General features: G+C 35.2%; 1 protein-coding gene across 1 annotated transcript in view; it reads left to right on the top strand.

Annotated features, from left to right (window-relative positions):
• The window catches only part of LOC105211794 (uncharacterized protein DDB_G0290301), a 28,693-nt gene extending 10,711 nt beyond the window's left edge, over positions 1–17,982 (top strand). The window contains exons 2-8 of the mRNA XM_011183418.3: positions 634–1,861; positions 11,299–12,104; positions 12,172–12,270; positions 12,339–12,443; positions 12,510–13,598; positions 13,674–13,742; positions 13,808–17,982. Coding sequence (XP_011181720.2) covers positions 1,733–1,861; positions 11,299–12,104; positions 12,172–12,270; positions 12,339–12,443; positions 12,510–13,598; positions 13,674–13,742; positions 13,808–14,840 — 3,330 coding nt within the window. The 5' untranslated portion in view covers positions 634–1,732 and the 3' untranslated portion in view covers positions 14,841–17,982. The remainder of the gene's footprint in view (positions 1–633; positions 1,862–11,298; positions 12,105–12,171; positions 12,271–12,338; positions 12,444–12,509; positions 13,599–13,673; positions 13,743–13,807) is intronic.
• Positions 17,983–18,010: the final 28 nt, after the last annotated feature.

Genomic DNA, 18,010 nt, shown 5'->3' with positions numbered 1-18,010 from the left:
CATACAAACATACATACATACATTCATACATATATAAATATGTATATGCTATGCCTGTGCGACTTGACTTCTCATACCCGTTCCAATCTATGAATTAAGTATTTGTAAAATTTTCATTACTTCACCGTCGCGCGTCCCGCCGCATAATATTTGTACGTAAGTACGTACGTACGTATGTTATGCATGTCTGTATGTAAGTAAGTAAGCAAGTAGGTTCCATCCAACACTGCTTAAAATACATATTTCTACTATTTGTTGTTTACGTCTTGCCGCGCTCCACTTTACTTACACACTCGCTCGCTCGTTTGCTCTCTCTTTGGCCGCTGTCGCTGCCTAGCTGCGCGCTCTGGCTTGTTTCTTTGTAATTCTTATTATTATAATGTTGATTTTTGTGTTGTTGTTGTTGTTGTTGCTATTTTTTACTTCTTCTACGAATATTATATTTCTTGTTCGTTATTTTATTTTCTTTTCACATTTGCCTTTTATAATAGTGGTGTATATGCGGGTTATTACCGCTGTTGTTGTTGTTGCTGCTGTTGTTGTAGACGTTTCAAAGTATTGTTTGTATTGTATGTTGTTTTTGTATATTCACGTATATTTATTAAAAAGTTTTCATGTTCTCTACTTTTCCAGTTTTAGAGTCAGAGTCAGAGTCGGCCGGTACGTTGATTGGTTTGGTTCGTTGCGTTTTCGGAATATGGTTTGATGATTATTGAATTGAATTGGATTGAATTGTGAATTGACTTGTGGCTGGGATTGACTTGGCAGTTGATCAAAACGGATCGCAGTGGATAATACATTCTAAAATACATACATACATACAAATATTTTTTGAAGAAGCATAGAAATGGACAGACAAACAGTATAAAAAGTTGAAAAGTGTGTGAGCCATATTAGAAGAAGAATGTGCCAATTTGTGTGTAAAAGTGTCTAAATAACGTGCGAAAATACAACAAAAACACAAACGACATTTATTTGAAATATTTCTGCATGTACCGTTATGTGTGCGTGTATGCAAATTTGTTTGGTGTAAATCACCTAAAGTGTAATTGAACAATTTTTGAGAGCTTATCAAACGCGCAACGCACGACGCAACAACATACAAACATACATACAAAAACACAGGCGAACACACGAACTTGTCCGGCATTCACGCGCCGCCCAACCACCCACCAGCCAGTTAGCCAGTTTGATAAACGAAGATTTGTGACGTCGTCGGTTCGTTGGCGTGATTCGTGTACACGCACACACGCACAATAAAGCGCGCTCACGCAAGACGCTCTCACATACACACGCACACACACGCAAGTGAACTGAAGTTTCTTCGCTTTGCGGCGAGAGCAAAATCACTCGCTTTTATTGCGAATTCTCACAGCCTCTTTGAGTGAGTTCGTTGAGTCGTCGTCGTCGTCGTTGTTGACTCTTTGCAATTAGAAGAAGCGTCAAGTAGACACGAAGATAGTGTGGCCACAAGCAGCAGCAGCAGCAACCCACTCACAGTGTGTGGATAACAATTTGCAACAGTGCAACAGTTTTTGACGAAGTTGCATCTCCAGTTGCAGCTGCCATTGGCGTAAGTACTCCGCTCGTTCTCGCTGCGGCAGTTTGTTCGTTTGTGCGTGTGTGTTTTGTTTTGTTTTGTTGCCTTCGCAACGTACGTAGCCGGTGGGGCGCAACGTGTGTGTAAACTGGCGCAAATGCCGCTGCGTTCGTCGCCGCTGCCTGCCGCAAAATGGAAACGAGCAATGTGCAACTCTGCCGCATCTGCATCTCGACGACGAATGTGGGCTGCACGCAAATGATTTCGATATTTGGCGAAGATTCACTGTGGCAGAAAATCACCACATTGGCCGATGTTAAGGTATGTGCATTTGCATACATATTTCAAATTAACTAGACATTTTAATTAATTGCATTTGCATATGTATAATTTATGTACATATGCATGAGAGATATATACATACAAATATATGTATATCAAGTATAATTTGATACATATGTATATATACATACAATGTACATACATATATTTATTTTAATGTTTTATTATTTTAATTATTTATAATAAATATTCTAATTAAATATAATATTCCCCACCCGGTAGTCACACGGCACCCCGCTTCTAATACCAAGTTTGCTTATGAAACAATAGTGATTGAGAATAAGTGAATTATTGATATTAAACTTTTAAATAAAAGTGCAGTACTTCCGTTTCTGTACCCAGTATTTGGCAATAATCGTTCAAAACCATCGTTCCTAAGGCAGTCGGTTCTACATACGTAAGCGGAACGGAACGGAATTTTGATCTATCAAATAAAAAAACATTAAGTGTATTGTTTATACATATATCGACAACAACAAATTTTAAAGAAAATCGGTACGTTCGTTTCGTTTTGCTCCATTCCGTTCCGTATCGAATAAATTGCTATTTTTGCTAAAAATGAGTGGGAGTTCATGATTAACTTTTCTCATTAATCGAAACATTTTGAAGATTTGATAGTAGTGCTTCATCAAAGTGAAAAAAAAACAATTTTTTTTTTAATTAAATGGGCGCACAATGTGCCTAATGATGGTCTAGGGTCACCCGCTTGCCCTTATGTACTTATGCACTTTGAACCAATCAACCAATTAAATAATCTGATCTACAAGAGCAGAGAAATACGACTAATACCCCTGACCGACGGCGGCGTTAATTCGGATTAACTGCTCTAACCGGGTTAATTCGAGAGTTATCTCAGTTAACTCCCATTTAATCCTCAAAATTTTAGAGAGTTAGTGGGAGTTCGTGGCATTTTCGTTGGCAACATTGTTAAACATGGCCGCTTTTAAGGGGTTATATACAGTTACACGGCCGAAAAAAAGTGAATTTTCCAGAATTTTTTCTGAGAAAACTTTTTAATTTATTGATCCAAAAATTTATACACATATTATGGTATCTTTTAACTGTATTTTAAGACTTAGTACTAGTAAAAATATTTATTTGAAAAAGAGCTACAGCTGATATCCAGGAGCTCCTCTCAAAAAAGACGTTTTGCGGTGACCACTATATCTCGGAACTGGATCATCCGAAATTAAAAAACCAAACAGATTTCGTTAAAATAATGTTAAATCTAGTAATTAATCGAAGAAATAAGCAAAATAAAATTTTTTGACAAAATGGCGGTTTCTCAAAAAGAAAATCGATTTTTCACCGAAATTTCGGCCTTAAATTGTTTATAAAAAAAAAATATTTATCGGAGAGAAAAAAAAAATGTTGGTCACCGACTTTGAAAACACCATTTTGAGAAAAACGCGTTTAAAGTTTGGACCTTGTACTTCCAAGCACTCTGAAACGCCTTTCCAAATTTTTCATTTGCTTGTAACTTTGAAAATACTTATTCACCGGAACGATATGAAATTTTCTGTGTGTATTCTTAAATATATGTACATTAAGAAAATGAAATAAAAAAAAATCGATTTTTTGAAAATTCTAACTGTATATAACCCCTTGCCCTATACTATATACAATACTGACAGCTGTTTTTCATATAAATGTAAACAAAATCATACGCATGCAATGAAATAGCTATTTTTTTCTAAAATGGAAGTTGTAATCATGAAATCAAATCCTCAAATGTGTAAATTTTCTACGAGAAACATTAAATATTTGAATCCATCGGAGTTATTTAATGCCCTATAAGGATAGTAGTCAAACTAGTTGTAAAAATGAAATCATGTGATTGAGATTTATGCTCTAACCACTGGCTTTCGACAGAGAAGGTCTTCATGGGACAAGTGCTGATCCTAACCTAACTTAAATAAATATAAATGAACAGATTTTTATAGTTTCCTTTGTATTTCATTTACAGTGTTAAAGGTTTGATAAGTAAAAAACAACATTTAACATGCTATAGATTGTTCTTTTTTATCCACGTTCATATTGCAAAATATATTTTCAACTGTTTTGAAACATTCCAACGGCCTAACAAAGGTGTGCTCACATTTTTCAATTTTATATTTTCAAAAATTGAATTGATCTGCTAAAGGTATACTTAGACTTATGTGGTGTGTTCAAAAAATAACGGGAATTGTAAAATTTAAATCTTCACGGGTTCGGAAAGTTCAATTTTTTTTAATTACGCTGATACACTTCTAACGATGCACCAACCTCCATATTCGCCAGATATGGCTCCGTGTGACTTTTTGCTATTTCGTAAAATACAGAGAACCGAGAAGAAGGGCCGTAATTTTTGAAGCGTACGAGATATCTCTGAAAGGAGCAAAGGTCACACCAAAAATCGAGTTTGAGAAGTGTTTCGACGATTGGAAAAAGCACTGTCATAAGTGCATAATATTGAATAGGGACAATTTTGAAGGCGATAATATTAATGATGATGAATGAATATATATTTTTAACGATAAAAAAAAGATAACGGGACAAATACGTAATTACGTAATGCTGTAGATATGTAAGTAAGTAAGAATTTCAGAGCGAAGGAGAGAGATTATTTCAAATATTATTATAAATTGAATTAAGCAGTTCACTGTAGCTAGTGAATACTGTGAACTTGCATGCATACATATCTATGTATCTATGAGCATTCCTCAAATTATATTTTATATTTTCCGCGTTATACATTTATGTTCATAAAAACATACAAATATATGTATGTACGTACATAAGTAAATATGTTTTTTATTGAATAGACAACAGGCAACTCGAAATATGCTCTAATAAATCAAGTTTCCATTCGAACATTAAATGTCGGAAAGTTTTATTGTATTGTATAAATACATAACGTAACGTATGTACTTATGTAGATATGTACATACGTTTGTTTGACTGCGTATTTTTATAACTTCGAGTTTCTCTGCGCCGATTTGAAGTTGCTTTTATTTGTTTGCGAAAGGTTCGTATAACTGTTTATTGCGCTCACAATGCCATACAAAAGTTGTTATGTGCAACTAAATGTTTACCTAAAAATTTCTAAATAATTCAACAAACGCGTACATTAACTTTATTTATGGAATTTAATTTATGTGCACACACACATACAAAAAAAAATATGGAAGTGAGCATTTATAAATGAACGTTAATATTTACACAGCAAGTAAAATACGCGCTTGCGCATCCGCACTAATGTCTACGTGCCGCACCGAAACAAGCAGTCATTTAATTCTCTATTTAATGCTCATATACAATAGTAACATTATTCCAATTCCAATTCCAATACTGTTTCTGGGTTTCTGTGTGTGTCTACAGTCTCTTCGCTTTATGCGTGCGCTCCTCCCCATAAAAACTTATACATTTCCGAAATGATTTCTAAATTATTTTATTATTCTTTCCAATTAATATTGTACGATTGTGTGCATGCGTCTGTGTGTGTGCAAACAAGCCGCAGCTTTGTGCCTTGTGCAGTGTCTGCCTTTTATTTTTATTGTGGTTGTTTGTGTGTGTGTGTGCCCAGTAATAAAGGCTGTACAAATATGCATTTATTTAAAAATTTTATATTTCTTTACATGTATTTTATATTGTGTAGACACGAAGTAATATATATACATATATATGTAGATATGTTGTATCTGTGTGAAATACTCATATTCACGTAATTTGTGGAACGTCTGTGTTGCAGCAGTCGCACAGCAAAATTATTTGTTCATAACGCTTTGTATATATAATAATTTATGCGTTTCAAATTCTTTTATTTGACTCTCGCTGTACATGCATTCGTAGAACTCTGTTATTATATATACATATATGTACATATGTGTGTGCTACAGCGCGATATTTATTTATTTCGTTTCAATTGTTAATTTTATACACATACACACATAAACACATCTTCTCAAATTTATTTATGCTTGTATTTGTTTCATTAATATATTCTACTTGCCTCTCCACCCCGTGCTTCTCAACGCTCTCCGTGTGTCATGTGGTTTCTTTAACTTTTACGCATTTACATTTTCTTTTCACATTTCATATTTTTACGAGTATTCTAACGAAGATATTCTATTCTCAAATTTCTTCATACTTACAGGTATTCTATGCTCACACACACACACACACACACACATGCATACATACATACAAACGCACGCACAATCAAATAAACCTTTTTTGATTTGTACATGTATTTACATATGTTTACAAGTGTATGTATGTATGTTTGTATGTATATATGTAAGCAAGTAAGCTTGTGTCATAAATTCATGCGCGTTTCGTCGGTCTGTCGAACTTTTCTACAAGTCCACAAGTTCTTTATCGTACAATATCTGCTTGCTTGCTTGCTTGCCCGGCTTAATGTGCTAGTCTTGCTGGCACTCACTCACCTTTGTTGTTGTTGTTGTTGTTGTCGACTATTTATTTAGTGCGCTTGCGGTATATTATTCGACTCTTTATTTTATTTTTTATTTCTTTTTATTTATTTTTTCCTTTTTATTTCATATTTATTATTACTACTACTATTTTGTTTCCAAGACATTACCGTTCGAATTACTGTTCCTGTGTTTTTATTTGGCTTCACGTTGGCAACATTTTTATGTTGATTTCATAAATTCAACAACTAAATAATACAGCGCAAACAATAAAAAAACAAAAACAAAAAAATGCTGCCACATCTGTCGTGGTTTAATGTACGCCATAATGTGTCTAAATAGCCGACGTTCGCCACTTTGTTTGTGGCTCAGTTTGGTTGAGTGTTGAGCGGCGGCGGCGGCGGTGTGGAATGTGCGGTGTATTTCGTATGGAATGAGGTGTGCATATGAAAGTAAATGCACACACACACACATACACACAAATATTTTTTTATGAGAGGAAATAAATGCATATTAAATAAAGAGTAGTTAGCAGTTAGTCATGTGCAAAGTTAATGTGTGTGTGTGTGTGTGTATGTTCTATTTAATAATTTTGCTTGTTTGCCAATGCAATAACAGTGTGCAACGAACTTTATAAAAATCAATCGCAGCCCCTTCCGCAACTTTATATGCGGGTTGCAAGTAACTTTGTGTAAAAAACAAATAAAAAAACATGCTTATATGTATGCTTCTAGTTACATACTATTTGTGTAGTTTTGTATATTTATTTATATATATTTGTGTATTGCTATTTTATATACGTGGTGTGTTCAAAAAATAACGGGAATTTTCGTTTTTTTATGAAAAAAATTTTTCTTCATTCTTCTAAATTAACGTTGTCGCCTTCAAAATAGTCCCCAATCGATATTATGCACTTCTGATAGCGCTTCTTCCAATCGTCGAAACACTTCTCACACTCTGTTTTGGAATAGCCTTTGGCTCTTCCAGCGATTTCTTGTATGCCTATAAAACGGCAGTTCTTTAAGGTTCTCTTTGTATCATGTACGTATATCAACGTAATAAAATATATAAAAAAAATGCTAACAAACAGTAATTTTAAAATTCCCGTTATTTTTTGAACACTCTCTTCCATTATGCTAAAATGGCTTAAGTAGACTTTTGTTAATAAGCATAATTTTAGTTAAGGCAGTAGTCTGCTTTACAGGCTTCAAAAGATCGATTTTTTTGTTTTGTTTTAAATCTCTTCCAAAACTATCCAAGAATATGTCTTTAAAATTCCAGAGGCCAATTCGACATTTTTCGAAGCTAGAGCAGTTTTAGTGACCGTGCGTCGAGCAGGTGCGAATGCTCAGGCAGACTTTAAAGCGCGTTTTCTCGAGTTTTCATTTTCACAAGTGTTAGAAAACGGTGCCGGCGATAGCAAAAAGAATATATGTCCGATCGAAAAAAACCAAAGTAATCTAGCTTCAGTATTAAATTTTCTACTATTTGAACTAAAAAAGTTGTACAAAAGTATCATTTAAACTACTTGTTTTGCAACTTAAAGTCAATTTTTTTTCTTAAAAAAAGTGATTTTTTTTCAAACTTCGAAAAAATTTGTAATTTTATACTTCTTCGGTATTTTTTTAGTTCATAAAGAAAAGAAACTTATAAAAATTAAAAAAAAAATTTGGTTCGACTGTTTCAAATGCATCGCACGACCTCCATCACCGGCACCGATTTACAAGTGCAGACTACAGGCGCTCCAGAAAAATACTTACAACTTTGAAAAAATTTCAATATTTTTTAATAATAAATATTGTTTTTTAAGCCTAAAGTATAGTACACTATCGTCTTAAAATTCCGTTTACCGCAAAAAAAAAAATTCTTAAAAAAAGATTTTTTTCGGCTTCTAAAGCAGACTACTGCCTTAATCAGACCAGATTAACTTGAGATACTTAAAAAATTATGAAAAATAACGTGAAGGAAGTTACAAATTACGCTAAGTAGCTGTAAAGGATATGTCAATATTTTTACCATAACTCAAAATACTCAACCTAACCTAAGTCGACTTAGGCTGCTTAAGAAATTGGCACAGCTATATATAATATGTATAGTATGTCTGTATATTTTTAATTTTCTTACAATCACTGCTGTACATATACATATGTATGTTTGTATACAAATTATTTCACACACATGCACCTATAGCAACATGGTTTTAATTTAACTTCTTATACATTTCTTGTGCAGCTCATGTTTTCCGTTTTAATGAATATGTAGATATGATAATAACATACATAAATACCAACATATTCAAGTGAGTATGTATGAAATATGCGCAACACTGACTGACAGACTGTTGCTGAAATTATTCATATGGTGTATAATTTTTTATTTAAACAAACGAAATGTAACTATTTTTTTACACAGCCAATTTTGCAAGTCTGTATATGAGCACAAATACAGATTCAACTCTGCATACACACACACACATCATACATTCGCATTTTTATACATTTTGTGTTTTCCGTTCCCGTTAATTTTCTCTTCGAAAATTTTTGATTGTCTAGTTTTTTGCTAAGCTGAATAAATTCAAATTTCCTTTCGACTAATTATACATGCCAGTGTGTGTGTGTTTGTATATATCTATTTGTGTGTGTATGTGTGTATAAGTTAAACAATTGAAATTACGTAATTAAGTCAAGCATCTATTGAGTATAAACCGGCAATGGGTTAGTTTCAAAAAATATAGCATGCCATACATATGAGGTAGTAACCTGAGAATTTATAGACGTTTTTATCATTGGAACTAGCTTAATCCCTAAATTTTCATCTTTACTATTTTAAAACAATTTGAACAATTTTGATATAAAAATTGAGTTTTTTTCTTGTAGTCTCTATTTGTGAAAAAAATTGTGTCAACTTTTCTGTAGTTCCAACCATAGCGAAGTTACTATTAATAATATTTTATAGTTTTTTTTTTTTGTTCGGATTGCTAGGAGGTTCGGAATTGTCGATATGATCACGTGCAAATTTTTTGAGGTCTTTCACTTCATAAGCTGCTAATTTTTTATTTAGACCTAACCTTTAAAAAGTTTAAAAAAGTGGACAAAGATTCAGTGATAAGTATCTACACGGTGGGGTCAAAACTAGACAAACGAGTTGGAGGTGGGGTATTCTCAGAAAAACTAGTTACCAGAATCGCCTTCCGGCTACCGGTTCATTGCAGTGTGTTCCAAGCAGAAATCACTGCAATTAAAGAAAGCCTTCTCGTTCTGTCAAAAAGAGTGTTAGCGACTAGACAAATATTCATATTCTCGGATAGTCAAGCGGCCTTAAAATCATTAAAGTCTCATAGAATATCTTCTAAGATAGTGAAAGAAGGCTTGGATTTATTATTGACAATCACGCCATATTTCACGATACACCTGCAATGGGTCCCAGGGCATAGTGACATCCCTGGGAACTGTGTGGCAGATGAACTAGCCAGATTGGGCATCACACTGCAGCTGGAGGCCGATAAAGAGGTAATCTAAATACCTCTGGCAACCTGCAAATACTTAATCGATAAACATGCAGTAGATACGGCTGAATCACAATGGAAACAAGTAACGACTTGCTCCGTAAGCAGACAAACGTGGCCAGAGTGGAATAAGAGCCGTACTTGTCGGTTATTGAAATTTAAAAGGAATGAAACATCTGATTGGGAGACACGCCAGCAAACTGGGTCTACCTTTCAATGATTACTGCAGGAGCTTCCAAGAAGAAGAAGAAGAAACGATTACACACCTTCTTTGTGAATGCAAGGCTCTGTACAGAAAAAGAATCGCAACTATTGGACGCGGTTTTCTCGAGGATGTGGGCGAAGTTGCTCATGTTAAATTGTGTGAACTTTTTCACTTTATCAGGACCACAGCGTGGTTCGATGATGACTCGCTAGTGTGAGGGATCTCAGTCCCAGTGGTATCACAATGGGCATCCCAAAGGCCTAGGTGCGTCGTTTGACAGCCACTTAACCTAACCTTTAAAAATCTGTGCATAAATTTCAGTAAATTAAATTTTTTCCATTGACATGTGAAAATTGAAGTCTAATAGCCTTTTCGCATTGGATTTAATTCAATTAACCGGCCTTTACTCGATTAAAACGCTGATTTAGATCGATTTACCATACAAAAGAAAAATCTTATTTTACTACATTAATTTTTAAACGCTTACAAGTCGAGTAATTGGAAGACAGCTCTGCAAGTAGTTGTTTACGATGGAAATTTGATTGTGTTTATGGATAAAATAGCAATCAGCTACTAAATCTTATCAACTACTTATGAACAACAAAAACAAAAATGTGTTACAGCTGAGCGTTAATCGAGTAGCCGGCTGTACGAAAGGCAAAAAACTGGTTTTTCAATTATAATCTTAATGTACTAAATTAATTTGACTGTGCGAAATGAGCTTCATTTAACGAAATCATAGAAAAACGCGACAATCAGTGGGGCAATTTTTTTTGTGCCAGTGCTCGTTAAAGCGAACTCGTCTTTGAACAGCTTTGTTTTTTTTTGTTTAGAACAAATACATTGTATGTACATAAATATATAGTACATTAACAAATAATCGCATTAAATCAAAAGTAGAACTTGCTATGCTATGCTAATTAGCTCCTATGTTAGTAAGCTACCGATAATTTATGAAATTGGTGTAAACAGCTGGTTAAGGCTAAATTTGTGACTTCTTTGCATTACATTTTCATGAGCTCAAGGTCATTATTTTATGTTGTTGAACAGACATTCCTACATATACTCACAGATACATAAATATTTTCAAGTTTTGACTATTGAAATCTACTTTCTATGTGGCGAGCTTCCTTTTTAATGATTTTGTTTAACAATTTAATGCAAAAGAGTTTTCAAATACTTATTTGGAAACACTTTTTATCCAGAGATAGATTTATGATTTATATATTTCAGTTTAAGTTACTATTTGATTCACCTTTCCTAAACCCCAATTTCATATGTTCTCTCATTGCAGATCGAAAAAGGCGATACCCTGCCGCAACAGGTGTGTGTGACATGTGCCAAAAATGCTATATCCGCGTGTCTCTTCAAGAAGAAGTGCGAAGATGCTGACAATTTCTTTCGCCAACAATTACTCATACAGAAGTTCGAGAGTCGCACGTCGGCCGGCAGCAATGCCTCGTCCGCGCAACCGGAAGTCGACTCCACCGATCAGGTGCCCGAAGTGGCCGCCATGGAGAGCTACGGCGGCAGCGACGGTGAGGGCGCACACGAACAAACGCATATCAGCGCCAGTGCGCACTCGAATGGCGGCATGATTGAGGAAGACGACGGTGAAATAAAGTTTCCGTACGGCAAACAACCGTTCGACTTTCATTCCATACGACTAATGCACGAGTACATGCAACAGCAGCTGAGTAAGATTAACGGTACGCAAAAGAGCGCCGGCGCTGGTAATAGTGGCGCGAACTCAGACGTCGGCGCGGACGATGATGATGAGGAGGATCCACTACCGCTTATGCCCGAAGTGGAACTCTTAACACCCAACGATGACGTAGCGGCTGTCGGTGGCACTAACCACAACAGCAACATACCTGCTTACGGTGGCGTCGAACAGACGACGTTGCGCGGCTATCAGTGTCCGGATTGCTTTCAGATATTCGAAATGAAACAGATACTCAAGGCGCACATGCAGAGCGTACACGGCACACAAGGGCCCGTTTATGAGTGCACGAATTGCAAGAAGACATATTTCTACAAGCGTTTCCTCGAGAAGCATGTGCGACGCGGACGTTGCGTCAAGAAGCGACGCAATCAAACGTAAGTATTGTTGTTGGAGACTGTTGGAAGAAATTTCGAAGAATAATATTTAAACTTTTTTTTTTAGGCGTCCGATGCAGTGCTCCGATTGCCATGTGTTATTCCCCACCGGACATCATTTGGGCTGGCACAAACGCACAGGTTGTCCGTCGCGGGCGGCGAAAATGTGAGTAAAATGGTCTCCTTTTTTAGAATGGAAGGAAAAATATTATAATTTTGTTAATGTCTTTGCAGGCCTTTGCAGCAGCTGCTCAAACAGAACATCGTGGAGTACAACAACTTTCCGAAGCGCGTTGGCATACGTAAACCCGAGAATGCGCTCTATCTGCATAACAGAAAGTAAGTTTTACAAACATTTATACATAAATACCTACAAGCAATATAACCGCAAATTCTGTCCTCTAGACTTCACATGGCCACCAATAAGCGCAAAGGACGCACTCGCATCAAATTGGATTCGAAGAAGATTGCGCTCGCGAAACAGCTCATACTACGCGAAGCCACCACTACCGTTATAGCCAACGAATTGAATATTTCGCGCACCTTCGCCTGGCGTCTGCGCAAGAGTCTTGTGAACGGCGTGAGCTTACATGAACGTGTCGTCGACACCAATGGCGAGGAGTGCGACGAAACGGCAGTTCAGCCGATGGTTGCCGACAGCACTGAGCAGCTACCGCGTTTATATCCCGTCGCACAACCGTTAGAACAGTACGCGCAAATGCAACGCATGGTGAAGCAGGAGAAGTCAGAAAGCGATGACGAGTCCGAGGAGGGGGAAGGTGGCGGCGAGGTGGATTGCAATCGTGAAAACGAAGCAGCAGCTGAAGCCGAGCAGGTGGGAAGTAATGAAGCACATGCTAGAACGTTGGAAGTGCCGCGCGAGCAGTTGCAACACGAGCAGTATGCAACAGCAGCCGATCAGCAACAGTTGCAGACCGTTGAGGAGTCGGCTTTGGCTGCTAAACTAATGGAACAAAAGCTGTTGCAGCTACAGCAGCAACAGCAGCAGCAACATGTTAACAATGCGAGCAAATCAGACAGCGATAAAGACAACGATGACGATTCTGATAGTGATTCCGATGATTCGGATGATGACGACGACGACGATGATGATGACGATGATGATGATGATGACGACGAGGAGGAAGAAGACAACAAAAATGGCGCCGTCGAAAATGGGAATGACGATGAAGAGACTGATAATTCTGTAGAAAAAAGTGATGACGCTCAAAGTACGCAACAAAATCAAGCACAAAAATTACAAATACAACAACATGAACTAGAACAAAACTATCAGTTGGAGCAGCATATTCAAAATCCACAACAAAAACAAATACAAACAAATGCAACTCTACCACAACCGTTAATAGCAGGTGCTGTTGCAAAGGGCCTTATAACACCAAAGGACATAAATGGGCTCCGTCAACAGTTGTCGTTGCATGGAAAAGAAAGCATTACCCAGTCAGTGATCAATCAGTTTCCGTCCGCCACTGTGTAAGTATTTAACTTTTTTTGGGTTAACTGAGAAAAGATTTCAGGTTTTACATTATCATTTTCTTTGCCATTCAGTCACCAACTCCCAGTGAATCTATCAATACGGACACCGCAAGGTGCACAAAACAACGAAGCAACAAGCAAGTAAGTAAACTACCCGTTATATTACACCAACATCAACTAAAGACCGACAATTCTCTACAATCCAGGGAGACTCCAACGCCTGCCACACCAGGTCAGACAAAGAAACCGCGTAAGCCGAATGTTTTCATCGATGACGAGAAATATGCGATGGCTAAGACGCTGGTCGCACAGAATGCATCCACCATGGAAATAGCACGCGCCCTGAATGTCTCACAAATGACCGCTTGGAAGGTGCGAGATGCAATTGTCAAAGGTTTACCGTTGTCATATCGCAACAAGCGAGACGGACGTTGCGCCTCAAATGGCTCGAGTGTTTGTGGTGAAGCGGCGGCCGGTGGTGCAGTTGCGGAGAGTGTTGTTGAGTCACAGATGGCACATCAGCTGCTATTGCAACAGCAGCTGCAACAGGAGCAGTACCGACAGGAACAGCTACAGCTGCAACAGCAACACCAACAACAACAGCAGCAAAAGCGTTTCCAGCAACAACAACAAGAGCGCTTGCGTTTACTGCAACGGCAGCAGCAATTGAAAGCACAACAACAATTGCAAAAGCAACAGCTACAACAGCAGCAACAACAGCAACTGCAGGAACAACAACAGCTAGCGCTACAACAACAACAACAATTACTTGAGGGTACACATTACGCCACATCACAAGCATCCACGTCGCCACCACAATACGAGCAGCCGGCCACTAGCACCACCGCCCCGGCCAACGGCCCAGTGAAATTCGTACATCCACGTCGTCGCCTCAAGGCAGCCGAGCGTGAGCAACGCGACAAGGAGATCACACGTGAGATACTCGAACTCATACGCGAAGACAGCAACATACAGTATTGGAAGGTGTCTGCACGCCTGGCCGAGAAAGGCTTCCCCATTTCGCCATCTTCGGTGTGTCAGAAACTCAAATCGATGGGCATACATCGACGTTGGAAGCCTGGCGATAAGCCACCCATGATGGTGGATATGGATCAGTTGAAAGCGGCGAGTGCCATAGGTGCCGGTAATTTGGTGCCACCAGCAAATACGGCCGATGAGGGTTATGACCAGCAATTCGATATGGGTGGCGCACACTTTCTTAGTGCCTTTACGCGATGAACGCAGCAGCAGTGCAGGGTGACTGGTGTGACAAGTAAGCTCATATATAGTATATCAAACTGAGATCAAAGTTAAGAGAACAAATTATGCGCATTATATAATATATACTGTTGCAGGCATACATACATACATATATACAAAAACAGTATCCTTACGTGTTAATCACATATAATAAGACAGTAATTAAAATCAATGAGTATATAAAGAAGTATATGGAAATGAAATCACATGCGTGCAAAAAGTGTTCAAGTTCTGATCAATGTTATGCAAAATGGCACATTATAGTTAATAACAAAAGTATTGTAAGCCTAATATTTTAAGTTGAAGGTATAACAATGTCTATGCAGAAGTAGAGATACACAGTATTTGCAGGGATGTTAGTTAAAATTACAAACTAATTTTATTTTTAAGTATTGCCCTGTATTATGAAAAAAAAACTTCTGCTGTTGGACCAACCATTCCAGTTAATTTTTTTGCTTTACACATTTGGTATACACATATCCACATTTAATTATTAATTAAACAAGTAATATACTTGAAAAAAAATTCTTTGAATGTCATTAAATGGCGAAAAAAGCAGCTTCCATTTTTATATACACATACATACATAATATAGCATTTAGTACGCACAAAATATTTACTTTCTCGCCGCACATAAGCAGCTACATACATACATACATACATATGTATTTATTTTATGTTTAAAACTAAAGTCTACATTAATTAAATGAAATTGTAAGGAGGCATGTGAAAGAATAGCTTGAACAAAATATTAAGACATTAGAAGACTCTAGCACGTAACAGCTATTTATAGATACACATACATATATATTTTGCTATTTGTATAAGTTTAGAAAGCTATGATTTTGAAGTCTATTAAATTTTAGTTTAAGTGGAATGCTTTTTTTTGTAGAATTTTTCATATTTTCGTTGCGAGAAGTCTGCATTCAGAAGAAACAAGCAAAGCAAAGGGGTCAGTTTGTTGAGCTGATAAAATGAAATTAATTTTATTAAAATTGGCAGCATTTGCAGAAAATAATTTATTTTTAATTGCAAAGTCTAAAATTTTTTTTTTTTTAATTTGAAATTTCGTATATGGCATATAAAATGATATAAGACTACAAAAACTTCGATTGCATTCGTGAACTTTAATTTTCAAATTTCATATTCATTAATTTTCAATTTTTTTTTTAATTTTCTAATAACATGCAAAGCCGCAAGACAGCTGCGCTGCCTGTAGTTACATCTTCCCAGTATTTTTGAAATCATTAGTTTTTGTAAACGCACTGAAATATATTCCAAATAAGTTCCTTTATATTTTTTATTAACTTCAACTGTGCAATAGATATGTGCAGACATCCGTCCGAGTTTTTCTTTCGACACTTAGGAGAAATAGAAATCAAAAAATATCAACAGTTTTTCATAGAAAGCAAAGAAAATTGCAAATTCGAGGCTAAAACAAGCAACATTCAACATATTGGCTGCTAGAGACAGAACAAAATGTATACGGTATTATATTTTAAAACAATAATTTAGCTGAACTCATTAATAAAAGTAAATTGTTAACTTGAAAAAAAAATATTATAAAATATATCAAAAGTATGTTACAAAATACATACATACATACACACAATAGATAGTAGCAAGTAGCCACAAAATACAAACAGTAATTATGCAACGTTAAACAGTGAGAAATATGTAAGCCTTAAAGTGCAATTAATGGTGGACACACACACACTGGAGAGAATATGTATGTATATATATATATATATAATATGAATTACATGCACATGTCCAACTTGTTGTGTCAAACAAATCGTTGAGAAATATCGTAAATGTTGCAGCAACATTGTAAGCTTCTAGCACATACACATATAATAAATAATTGTATTTGAAAAACAAACAATTTGTTTAGTGAAAGTATTAGTTATAAAACATACACAGCATAATATGTATTAAACCGAACAAGAGTATAAAGGCTTATATTTAGTGTTAAGCATTAATTGTTATAAAAACTATATGTATTATCAAAAAAATATATATACATATGTGCTGAGAAATACTGAACTTACATAATCGTATGTATGTAACGAAGAAGCGTTGAAATTATGCAAAATGCTAACTTGTATGAAATTATTTATTAATATAAAAGAACATAACCTATATAAATGCATGTTTGTATGAAAATTAATATAAATTTATTAATTTTGCGATAATTGCAGCCATTTACTAGAAACAATGCACATTTGTCTCGATCGGCTTTAGGAGTACATATTTATTTTTTTATTCTTTAATATTTTTTTATTTAATTTAAAGAATGGAACTATTTTAATTTTTAATATTTTTTTTTATTTGAAAAATGGAACTATTTTAATTTTTAATATTTTTTTAATTTAAAAAATTTAACTTTTTTAATTTTTGTTTATTTCAGACAGCATATAAATAAAAAATATGATTTTATTTTTTTTTTATAAGTTTTACCAGAAACATTAATTGTTTGAATCGACCAGCTTTATCATTATTTATTTTATTTTTATTATTTTTTGTATTTAAAAATTAAACTATTTTAATTTTCGTTTATTTCACACAGCATTTAAATAAAAAAATACATATTTTTTTAGTTTAATTTTGTTTTTATTTTGTAATTTTTAATTATTAATAAAGTTGTTTATTTATATTTTCTCCTACACTCTTCTAAATGCGTTCATGATTTCCCTTAAATTTTTTTATTTATTATTTATTTTTAATTACTTTTTACATAAATAAACACGTTTGAATTTTCTGTTTGTTGTAAAAGCAACTTTTAAATAATCAATAATTGATAAAAAATCATTTAAAAGCTGTCCGCTCGCCAGGCAAATGCACTCGAACAATTGCTGATTAATTTTTATTTAGTTTATTAATAAACATAAGCACTGATATTTATTTTTTTGAGGTTAGTTATAGCTGTAATTACGTAGTTATTTGCGCATACTTCATTTTTAACAAACAACAAGGTGTAAAACATATAAACATATATACATATAGTATAATGCTAAATACATGATTACATACAAGCATATAGTTTTATAAGCCAAGCAAATGCATTGAAAGCATTACAAATGTATTACACATAAAAAATAAATAAATCCATACACACGTATATATAAATATATGATGATTGTAATAAT

This window comes from Zeugodacus cucurbitae, chromosome 5 (assembly GCF_028554725.1).
Source record: "Zeugodacus cucurbitae isolate PBARC_wt_2022May chromosome 5, idZeuCucr1.2, whole genome shotgun sequence".
Classification (NCBI taxonomy): Eukaryota; Metazoa; Arthropoda; class Insecta; order Diptera; family Tephritidae; genus Zeugodacus; species Zeugodacus cucurbitae.
Note: the sequence above shows the minus strand (reverse complement) of the source record. Positions and strands in the feature narration are given on the sequence as shown.